Source organism: Mobula birostris, chromosome 6, assembly GCF_030028105.1.
Source record: "Mobula birostris isolate sMobBir1 chromosome 6, sMobBir1.hap1, whole genome shotgun sequence".
Classification (NCBI taxonomy): domain Eukaryota; kingdom Metazoa; phylum Chordata; class Chondrichthyes; order Myliobatiformes; family Myliobatidae; genus Mobula; species Mobula birostris.
In genome coordinates, this window is record NC_092375.1 from 163,923,432 (window position 1) to 163,935,639 (window position 12,208).

At 37.3% G+C, this 12,208-nt stretch overlaps 1 protein-coding gene across 1 annotated transcript in view; it reads left to right on the plus strand.

Annotated features, from left to right (window-relative positions):
• cwc22 (CWC22 spliceosome associated protein homolog) overlaps positions 1–9,623 on the plus strand; it is an 87,486-nt gene extending 77,863 nt beyond the window's left edge. The window contains exons 18-21 of the mRNA XM_072261771.1: positions 1,840–1,967; positions 4,640–4,741; positions 4,826–5,049; positions 8,657–9,623. Coding sequence (XP_072117872.1) covers positions 1,840–1,967; positions 4,640–4,741; positions 4,826–5,049; positions 8,657–9,246 — 1,044 coding nt within the window. The 3' untranslated portion in view covers positions 9,247–9,623. The remainder of the gene's footprint in view (positions 1–1,839; positions 1,968–4,639; positions 4,742–4,825; positions 5,050–8,656) is intronic.
• Positions 9,624–12,208: the final 2,585 nt, after the last annotated feature.

Below are 12,208 nucleotides of genomic sequence, written 5' to 3' on the forward strand. Positions count from 1 at the left end.
CAGTTTAGTTTTTACTTAGTGGTAATACATTATTATTGCCCTACCCATTTTCCTTTATTTCCTTTTTATCACACTGTATGCTAAACACCTAAGCATTGCCATCATCTTAGCTCGAGTTACTAATTCCAATACGGAATTTTCTAAGCAGTTTCTTGTTATCTTTTAACTATTGCCAGCAACAGACATTCAGGTTATAGATGGAGAAAGAAAATGCTTGTAAGAAAGGCAAAGTTAATGTTACGAGAGCTTCCAATATGCAGGCAGATTGAGAAAATCAGATTAGCACTGGATCCCAAGAGAAGAAATTTGTAGAATGCTTAGATGGTGGCTATTTAGAGCAGCTTGTGGTCATGCAATTATGGGTAAAGGCAATCCTGGAATTGGTGTGTGCAATGAACCAGATTTGATTTGAGAGTTTAAATTAAAGGAATCTTGAGAAGGTTTGGAGTACTTGTAAACACATGCTGAAATGGGCAGAGGTCAGCATGGTTTCCTGAAGGGGAGAAGGAAGTTACAAACAAGATAGACAAAAGAGAGTCGGGTGTTTACTTGCTTTTTTAGAAGGTCTTTGATAAGGTGCTGCAGATGAAGCTGCTAAACAAGGTAGAAGCCTGTGGTATTACAGTAAAGGTACTCACATGAATAGAAGATTGGCTAATTAGCAGAAGGTAAACAGTGAGAATAAAGGGGGCCTTTCCTGGTTGGCTGCTAGTGACTTGTGGTGTTCCACAGGGGTTGGTGTTGGGACCCCTCCTTTTCATGTTGTATGTTAATGATCTGGCTGATGAAATTGATGGCTTTGGAGCCAAGTTTGTGAATGGTGCAAAGGTAGGTAGAGTGGCAGACAGTGCTGAGGAAGCCGGGAGTCTGCAGAAGGACTTAGGTAGAGAAAATGGGTTAAGAAGTGCCAGCTGGAATGCAGTGTAGTGAAGTGGATGTCATCTACTTTTATAGAAGGAATAAATGTGTAGATTATTCTTTAAATGGGGAGAGCATTGAGAAATTGGAGGTGCAGAGGAACTTGAGTCTTTATACAGATTTCCCTGAAGGTTAACTTCAAGGTTGAGTTGGTAATAAAGAAGGTAAATGCAATGTTAGCATTCATTTTGAGAGAACTAGTGTATAAAAAGCAAAGATATAATGCTAATGCTTTGTGATTTTGGTCAGACCCCACTTTTAAGAATATCGTGAGCAGTTTTAGGTCGCTCATCTAAGAAAAGATGTGCTGGCATAGGAGACGGCCCAGAGAAGGTTGACAAGAATGGTCCCGAGAATGAAGGGGTTACCTTATGAGGTGTGTTTGGCTCTGGGCCTTAAAATTCATTGGAATTTAGAAGAATGGGGAGGGGGATTCTCATTGAAACTTAATGGATATTGAAAGGCCTGAATAAAGTGGACGTGGATTGAATGTTTCCAGTAGTGGGGAAGTCTAGGACCAGAGGGCACAGCCGCAGAATAGAAGGGCATATCATAAGACGGATGAAGAAATTCTTCAGCCAGAAGGTGCTGTATCTGTGGAATTCAATGTCCAGACAACAGTGCAGGTCAAATCATTTGAGTATAATAAAGCAGAGATTGATGGCTTTCTGTTAGTAAGCATGTCAAAGGTTACTGGGAGGAGAAGAGTATGGTGTAGAGATGGAAAATTAAATCAAGCACTCTTCATGGGCTGAATGACCTAGTTCTGCTCCTGTGTCTTATGGTAAATGGTCGAGTTATATAAATGTCATTGTATTTATTGTCTTTGAATTGTTTAAAACACTGCTGAAGAATGAAATATGTTTTAAAAGTAGCTAATTAAATAGCAAACTTCATTTCAGTTTCCCTGCATACTTGTAGGTTCTCGAATGTGTCCATTTAAGTGAAGAAACAACAACATCTTCCAGCAGAATCTTTGTAAAGATCCTTTTTCAAGAGCTTTGTGAATATATGGGACTCCCCAAACTAAATCAAAGACTACAGGACATGTATGTGTAACTGTGCTCCAGGACAGTGTATTTTGTTTTGAGTTCTATGCTGAATTAAGATTTCTAAATAGGCTGAATGCTCCAACATGCATTTCTTTTCAGTTATTATATGTTCATTCATGTTTTTATATTGCTGATTTGATGTCAAAAAGGGGATCTAAGAGATCCAGTAATTTAGATTTTTTTGTACTCTTGAAATATATCTCAATGCCTTAGTTTTGTTTTTTATTCAAATAAAATATTTGCATGTACTTAATTGCTGCATGTGCTGATGACTAAAAGAATGCATGATAGTTCATTTTAAATTTGTTCTGAAAGTGTTTAGGGATGGATAGTAACAGTACTTTGGTCTTAGTGGTCTATTTTTTAAAAATCTTTTTTATTGGAGTCACTTCCATAAATATTCAGTCAAAGATGTGCTTACTCATATGCTTGCTACCAAGATAGAAGTTGGATTAGCCTGGATTGAATTTGCATAACATTGATGTCAAATAGAAATGCATGGACTTGCTTGAGCACTTTATTTCCAATACAGGAAAACCGGCAAAGTCTTGAGCAGAGGTGGGGTAATGGTATTTGTACAGTGTGTTGTAAAAATATTTTCAGCCTCCAACCCTTCGTTCACGTAAATGAGGACTACAACTAGGGATCAACTTAACTGAGAATTTTTATTTGTGAATCACATGCTGCTTTACAATTTTCCCCAAGTTTTTTGGGAAAAACCTGTGTAAAGTGTGAAAAACTAAAAATTCAAAACCTGTCAGTGGTTCAAAAGCATTCATTCGCCTTTGTTCAGTATTTAGTTGAGCCACCTCTCGCTGCCAGTCGTCTGTTTGGATACAGTTAAGTCTCTTAGCTTTGCACAATGTGATGGAACAAGATTTGCTCATTCCTCCTTGCAAAATTGCTCAAGCTGTGTCAGACCAATTGAGGAGTGGCAGTGGACAGCAATCTTGAGGTCTTGCTGGAGACGTTCAGTCGGATCAAGGTCAGAATTCTGACTGGACCAATCAAGGACATCACTTTCAACACAAACAAAATGCTGGAGGAACTCAGCAGGCCAGGCAGCATCTATGGAGAAAAGTGCAGTCAGTGTTTTGGGCTGAGACCCTTCGGCAGGAAGTTTAAATCTTCCCTTAGACTGCTCAGTTCCTCCAGCATTTTGTGTGTGTGTGTGTTGCTTGGATTTCCAGCATCTGCAGATTTTCTCTTGTTTGATAATCACTTTTCTTCATTTGAAGCCACTCCATGGTTGCTCTGACAGTATGTTTTGGGTCATTGTCCCGTTGAAAGACTAACTTACTTCCCAGTTTAAGCTTTCTGGCAGAGGCTACCAGGATCTGTCTGTATTTAGCAGCGTTCATCTTCCTATCAATCCTGACCAGATTTCCAGTCCCTGCAGCTGAAAAGCATAGCATAATGCTTCCTCGACCATATTTTACTGTAGGGATGATGTTACCTGCCTGATGTTCAGTATTAGATTTACGCCACATTTGCCACTTAATAAATTCCACTTCACTGTCATCTGCAACATGACCTTCATGCACATATCTATGGTACCTTCTAAGTGACACTTTTCAAAGTCTTTACAGGCAAGCAAATGCTTTTCTTTAAGCCAGATCTGCTTCCTTGCTACTCTTCCATAAATGCTCCTTTTGTTCAAGGCCTTAAGAGTGTGGAACCATGAATTTCATCTCCATTTACTGCTATTGACTTTTGCAGCTCATTCAGAGTAACTGTTGGCATCTCAATAGCCTCTCTTGCAAATGCCTTTCTTCTCTGACGACAAATTTAGAGGGGTGGCCTAACCTAGGTAATGTGGCTGTGGTTTCGTATTTTTCCCACTTTTTCATGATGGACTGAGCAATGAGCACCAAAGTATGTTCACTACCTTTCAAATGGTCTTGTATCATTCCCCAGATTTGTGCTTCTCTTAATAGCACTTCCCTGACTTACCTTGAATACTCTTTTGTCTGCATTTTGGTTTGGTCTGTTAAAAATCTACCATACTGTTGGAACGTAGAGTGGAGGGGGTATTTATTCAGATAATTCTCCAATTTTCTATATCAACAAATTGGGTGGGTAATATACATTGTTAGCCGGCTGGTGGCGTAGTGGGATCAGCTCCGGACTTCGGAGCAAAAGCACCAGAGTTCGAATACAGCCGGCTCCCTTGCACGCTTTCCATCCGTGCTGGGTTGAGCGTCGAGCTAGCAACTCGGCCTCGTAAAAATAAGAAAGCTTAAAAAAAACACCGTCATGACGGCGTCCCGATGGGAGTTAAGGGCTTTCTTCTTCTTCTTCTTCTTCTTCTTAATGTACATTGTTACACCTGTGGAAAGTTAGCATAGTAATTACAAAGGGATGTGCACATTTTCAGATTCACAGTTTTGGTTTTTAATTTTTAGTAAATTATTGACAAATTTTGGAATTTTTCTTTTGATTTGACATGCACAATATTTTGTAGATACACTCAAATAAATTACTAGTTCAATATATTTTAACTTTAGAAACTGAGTTAGTAAAATGTGATAGTTGTGGAGGCTGAGTACTTTTTCCAAGGCACTGTATAATACAGCTAACCAAGATTATTTGACCTTGTATTAAAGTTTCTATTGCTTTAAAGCATAATATTGTTTTTTAAGTAGTTTTTCTTATTGTTTTTATTACAGAACTCTGCAGCCTTTCTTTGAAGGTCTCTTTCCCAGGGATAATCCACGCAATACTCGATTTGCTATCAATTTCTTTACCTCTATTGGTCTTGGAGGACTAACGTATGTATAGGTTTTTTTGGTTCCTTCACAAGATTAGTATTGTCTTCTGCTTCCAATAATATTAGTTTCTTCTTTCCAATACAGAGACGAATTACGAGAACATTTAAAAAATGCTCCGAAAATCATAATGACACAGCAGCAAGATGTTGAATCATCAGATTCTTCTTCCTCATCCTCTTCCTCCTCGGACTCTGATTCAGATTCTTCCTCCGATTCAGAATCGGGAAGTAGTGGAAGTAGCAGTGATAGTGATAGCAGTTCAGGATCATCTAGCAGTAGCTCATCTTCCAGCAGTAGCAGTGATTCAGGTATGTTCTTCATGGATAGCTTTTGAGCCTTGCTCCATACTGAAGAATATTTACATACATAGAAGGAAAAAATAAGACAAATCCTTTTGCACATTATTCTCTCACCTCTGTTACTTTTGTTGCGGAATTTATTTCTTCAACCTATGACAAAAATCTTGTGAAGTTCCTCATTTGTGGCTTCTCATTTCTTCCTCTCATTATAAAATGCAACTATGAATAAAGACATATTTTATGAAGGGAAAATTTAATTTCTTCTATTTGGTCATAATTAATTTTGGCAGATACTAGGGTCATGATTCAAAAGCAACAATATAAATGAGATAATTTGATCTCTACTGTGTTGAAGAGATTTCAATTTACTCTTAAATTGTGTTTATATATATTTTGTAGAAAAAGTTGGGAATGTGTAAGCCTACGTTGTGAAGTTAGAATATCAACTGAAGTATTTTGTAAACACATATTTAAAATACTTTAAACTGATCAGAAATTATTTGACAATTGTTCCATGAACATGATTTTTCTGGGAACAAGATTTTCAGAAGCCCTTTTGCCCTCAATAATGTCTGATGAGGTAGGCTTCCATGTGCACCAATTGAGTTCTGATTGCTCAAATGGACTCAATTGCTTAGAATGTCTGGAATGAGTGCCAGCAGTTGGTAGGGAAAGAAAGCTTGACTGTTGTTGTTAAACTTGTTTAATCTGTGGATTAGGGGATCACCGGCAAGCCCAATGTTTTATCATCCATTCTGATTGCTTTTATCTAGAGAAGTGAAGTCATTTGAGTAGGCTCACCATTTAAACCAGTTTATTAGCCTAAAAACTCAAATTACGTTAAATGATTTTAATTTTTTCCTAGTTAACAAGAATCATCAACAACTTGAGTAAATAACTATTTTTCATAAGTTTTTGGTAAGTTGTTAATACATATAAAATGTAGTTTTCCATCTTCTGTTTTATATTCCATCTTGGGAGTGGGGTGTGGGGAGGCAGGAAGTTGAGGCTGAGAAGAAAGATAGATCAGCCATGATGAAATGGCAGAATAGACTTGATGGACCTAATAGCCTAATTCTGCTCCTATATCTCATGGCTTTGTATTTATAATGCACGATTGTCAAAAACATAAAAGGCATTAGGAAAAAAACAATCCCTCATTTTTTTCTAACCCTGCATAAATGTGATTTGCACTTGTGATCTAAATGTACGGAGTAAGTGAATGTCATTTGAAGTGAAGTGCTTCGATTTGTACTGTTTTGATTGACAAAGATCATACCAAAAACTTTAAAAGGGGGAAAAGACTTGGTATTCTGTAGCAAGTATCAGAAAGATTTTGCGTCGTGTTCTGTGCATAAATTTGGAGCATGATGGAATACGTACAACCTCCCTGAATGAGAGCAGCTCAGTAAGCTTGGTAATATCCAGGGCACAGTATCCCATTATCATAATGTTAACAAAAAAATAGAAATAGCCCTTTGAGCCTACTCTGCAATTTAGTATGATCATGGCAGATTCTCAGTCCCAAGTGTGTATTCTTTCTCTTTGATTATATCTGTCCCACTCTCACCCACCCCACCCCACAAGAAGCCAGGGATCGCGTACTCTGCATCTTGAATGTTTCAATTAAATTGATATTCATAAAATTCATACTTCTTACCACTAATTGCATCATGGCTGCAGTATGTACCATCCACCAAATTTGCTCACAAAGGCTAATTCCTCCACAGCACTCCCAACCACCAAGTATAAGGACGGGAACACATGGAAATATCATCTTACTGCTGATTTGAAAAATTCACTATTGCTTTATTACTGGTTTTAAGTTGTGAAGATCCCTATCCAACAGCACCATTGGAGTACCGTGACCTGTAGTTCAGGCAAGCAGCGCATCATCACCTTCTGAGGATAATTAAGAAGGGTTTTGCCAGCAACCTCAAACTCCTAAGAGTAATTTTGAAAAAATGGCCTATTAAAACATACCAAGAATAAAATCAGAAAAGCAAATTGAATCACCCACTGCGGGTCTAGTGGTTGTCATATGGACAGCTGTGGATCTGTAGAAGTATTTGGTATAACTTGAAAATGAGGTGCCATGTATCTCCACTGATTTATTCTTCTGTGAAGCTGAGCTTAGTCTTTCATATTATTTGTATTTTTAAAATGCCAAATCATAGCAACGATGTTACTCCCCAGCTTATTGAATTGCCTGAATAGTTAAGGGCAATTTTAATTTACTCTCAAGATGGCAACATTTTTTTTTCCCGAGGTATACCGGATTTTTACATTCAGTATTTAGTTTGAATAATGGTAAAAATTTAACAGAAAGATAATGAAGTGTAATAATTATGTTGTGCCATCATTCTCAACAGATCTACTTTAATGTGATTGAAATTTAGGAAACAGATTGGAAATTCAGTTAGTAGTGATATGTTTGGGGATTAATTTTGCACCAACGATTTGAAGGAAGCAATATTAAATGTGTACACACACAGACAAATTGTCCAATAATTCAGAATAGCTGCAGGCAATCTGTCAAAACTATTGTTCATATTCATAGTTTGACTAAAACTGAGCCAGTCACAAAATATCCTTCTGTAAAAGATTTTTTTTTCACTTCTCCAGCTTTCCCACAAGCATTTTATCAACATGCCGAGTCTTGCTTTTGCGTTTGTTTTTCATACACAACCCAAATCAGAGTCTTTTACAGCATATCACGCCCACACTGACACTGAGTCATACTAGATATCCATGAAAGGAAAAGGCAGTCCTGGTGTAGGCTGGAACAATTCCTTTACAGTCCCCCCACTGAAATAGATTCCTGTCACCACCTGATGGTGGCACTAAATTTAAACTTGAAACTGACATTCAAGAAATGTGTCCCAAGTCTTAGCAAAATTCACCCTCCACTTCCTTGCCAGGATTCCACCCTGACCAAACAGGAACAATTGGAAATACTCAGCATCTGCATCTGTGGAGAGTATAACAAAGTTACTGGTGTAGGTCAGAAGCACCTCTTGAGTATTTACATCATTTTCTCATTTAGTTTTAGGGTTCAGCATTTGCAGCTTAAATTTTTACTGAGCCCAGCCAAACCGGACAGATGGCCAAGTGCATCGGACCTGTAGTTGAGTAGCTGGGCTTTCATCTGTAAATATCAACAGTAACTGAGCATAAAAGTGTTACTCTGTTTTGCTTTTAGTTACATTCTTAAGATCCTCATTTCTTTAGTCGTGCCAAGGCTCGTTGTGTAAAAATCCATATTCAATGTTTTGTTGGCCTATTACAATGCTAGTGCAGGTTCATTTTTTTTTTTGTTTAAAGCTTTACTGCATGTTGCTTTTGTGGTATTTGTTTTAACTGAAATTGTAATTCCCACCAGCAGTTGGATGGAATATATTGACTAACCATTTGATATATAAATGTCGGCTTCTCACACATAGTGATTGTACAACTAATGTCATTGAACTTGTAATGATTGTGCGACTCTTAGCTACGCTTTCAGGAAATCCAGTGATCGAGAATTATATTTAAATATTAATTCCATTGCTTGCTGAGAAAGGAAATATTTATAGTCTGCACATTGAAAGTGACTGAGTAAATCCTTTTTTTCCAGATGATTTAAATTCAAAGAACCAGAAAATACAGAACAAAAAGGACCGAGGTGAAGAAAAAATAGACAACAGAAAAAGGCCACGTGAGAGAGAAGGATCTAGAAAAGAGCAAGAACGTGGATATCGAGGTGGAAGTGAGGAACAGGAAAGAAGTAGTGTCAGAACACATAGGAAACCTAGAGAGAGAAGAGATGACTCAGACAGACATGATAGGGAGGACAGGAATGAAAGAGATCGCAAACGCAGTGATAGGTATAAAGAACATGATCGAAACCGTGACTTTACAGATAAACATACTGAATACAGAAAAGAAGATGCAAGGAACCATTCTCGTTCTGAAAATGATAGGAACAGCTCCAGGAACAAGGATAGCAATGATCATTACAGTCATAGCAGAGAATTGTCAAAATCTAGAGAGAAGTGTCGTGAAGAAATCCAAACCTCGAGAAATAGTGAAGAAGACCGCCCAAAAAATGGTGTAGATAAGCGATCTGGAAAGCACGATCGTCTTGAGAGTAGATATTCAGAACGTTCTAAGGACTACAGAAAAGATGACGGCAGGTACAGGGAAAGTTCTCCAAGAAGACACTGAGTATTTACAATGCTGCTACTAAGCAAAAATTAAAAAACTGCATTGCCAAAGCTCTGATGAAGGCCACAGAAATCCAATAACTAAAGAAAAAGGAACCAGGTCTTGAATAGAACTGCCGATCTGTACGTAGTTTCCACTGGAATCTCACAAACTGCTATTTCCAGTTGTCATCTTTTGTAATTAGTGAAATCTGCATTTAAAAAGAATGAGTAAATACATTCAACCAAGTCTTCTTTTTGGACAAACCTGGAAGGTGTGCAGATTTATTTTGTGGACAGTGATACATTTGATAATGGATTTATAGAGGATTTGACATTCTCTTATTTCATGTAAATGTTTTGTTTGTCAGCTCAAATAAAAATCGTGCAGATATGTCACCATTTTGGAGGTTTTTAATCAACTATTTTTTTTGTTTTTCTACGATCTATATTACATTAGCATTTAAAACGGGTTAAAATAGTCACCAATATACCTTTGACTTGGAAATACATAGATATAGTTTGTTTCTTGAAAATGTGCCATAGTATTTTTAAATGTTAGGATATATGTATTATATTAATTTGACGTGTATGCCATAAAAATTTGTCTACATTTATGTTTACCTAGTGTATATGTATAGTAGATATTCAAATTAATATCTTAAAGTGCCTTTTCTGAAGCTTGGATAATTAACATTAATTGATGTACAATATAGGCAAATTGTCCTGGAAAACACTGCACTACTACTTTAATCTTGAGATGTTAACAATATTCCAGTGCTGCCACTGTGAAATGTGATTGTTTCATTTTATTATTTGCCTGGATAGTTTAAAGCCTAGTTTTGCTTTTGAAAATTTAAAATCTAGCTTATTCAAAACTACTCGATGGAAAGAAAAATGTTGATTTTTGTTGTACTTCGTGTTTTTTGTTAACCAGATACCAAAATCAATTCCTTTTTATTTTGTTATCTTGCATGATGGAAGCCAAAACGCATAATGTTACTTTGTAATAGGCAAAAAAAAAGTTTCATTGTTGAGTTCAGCTCACTATTGAAGCATTTATTGGAGGTAGCTTGGCCTTCCAAAAAGGCTACATGAGATCTATTTGTTTTGGTCGTATTCATCGTGTTTATGAGAAAGTGGCCCTTTCACAATAGTTTATACATGTTTAAAATTACCAAAATATAGTCTACTTGTAGCTATTAAAAAACTGACCTACTTAATAAATTTAAAAGTATTCTCTCTAGATTTGGGTGATACTGCTAAGACCTCATTCACTACTTCCTGAGGAGGTGATGGTGATGAGAATATTTGAACTACGGTAGGATTTCTATTGATTCAGCTCTCTTGATTGTTTTAGATGGGGAATTCCTGAATATCGACGGAACATTAAAGAAAGGATGTCAGTGCACATCCAATTCAGAATAGTATGGGGGACAAGGAGAAGTAGAAAGTAATAATATTTGCATAGCTTATTAAGGTTCTTGCCAGTTTTCAAAATCAGGACATTTGCCAGTGTTTCTGAAGTGAGTCTTATTTGCAGGGCATCTCTACATTATACCTTGTAGCAAAAGAAGATTGAATTTCGCAGATAGGTTGCCTCTTGATCAAGAACGAAGTTGAAGTTCTTAAATGATGCTGCAGCTGCACCCCTCCAGGTGAATGACAGATAAACTGTCATAAGCCGAATGAGCCTTGCTGAGAGTAATCTCAAGAAGTAATCTGCTGAAGTGTAAACACTTCGTTATTTTGGTCAGGTTTAGGCCAGCTTTTGTTCAATCATTATTGTTCTGCACTTTGGTGTAAAGAAGTGTCATCTGGTCCTTAGTTGGAATTTCCAGTCATCAACCCAGGTATAGTTATTGGTCTAGTTGTGCAGTAAATTATTAAGCCCTTTGACCTTGTTAGAAGAGCTCAGAACGAAGCCGAATCATTAGCTAATGTCCATTCAACTTTATGTCAGACCAGTAATGAAACTACCGAGGTCAAAGGAACCCTTCACGGAACCTTCAGAAGTGAAACCGTGATAGTAGCCTCCAGGCAAGACATTTTCCTGCATCCCTTTCACCTAGTGCCTCAGTTAACCTGGATTGTAACAGAATTCAGAGTTAAAATGTAATCATATCTATTTTGACTTGGTGCCCTTTGATTTTTTTCTCTCTCTCTCCTAATCAGCTTTCATTCTCACGATTGGAATAAGGCTGTAATGAAGCCTGTAATTTGAGTGTTGCTGATAATATACAACTTAGAATTCTTAAGTAAATATCCCTTGAGGGGGCAGTTAATGGTTCCTTCTGTTAGTGATGATTGGTGCAAACTTAAATTAGCCATTGGTCTATCATTCAGGCATTCAGCTTTTGGAGGTGCAAGATGTGGAGGGGGGGAATACACGAAGAGTTTTTAAGTTTGGTAAACGTCACTGTGATAGCTTTTCTAGAAAAGGCATGGACTGTAATGGCTGTATTTTGACAAGGAGGTGGAGTATGTTCAACAATTATTATCTATAGTTATTGTTGACGTGTTCATCTTCATGCTCACTTCATTGAACTAAAATCAATCTGGAATATCTCTTGCTCTACTGCAATGTTACGGTATATGTAGTGTCATGTTACTGCTATTTGTTTTTTTTTCCCTTGAGTGATGCATATCATTTCACCTCATTGTTAACTTTTCTAATCTTGTACAATGCAATCTTCAAAGTGAAACGATTTTGTGTTCATGTGGACTGTGTGGTAGTCACTCCCCCTACTAATATTGCTGATGTTGATAAAGTCTCAAAGGTTACAGTTCTTTCTTAACATAAAGTAGTTCTAATGTTCTAAAAGAGTCTTGAATGTCAATGAAGCAGCACTAGTCTCTGAAGGAGCCAACAACTTCTGCATGTCGAATGCATCAAGTGCTTGTGAAGGCACTGACCGCTGGTAAATTGAACGGCAGCTCTCTGACACATCCTCTTACTTACCCCTGGAACAGGTCCCCACTAA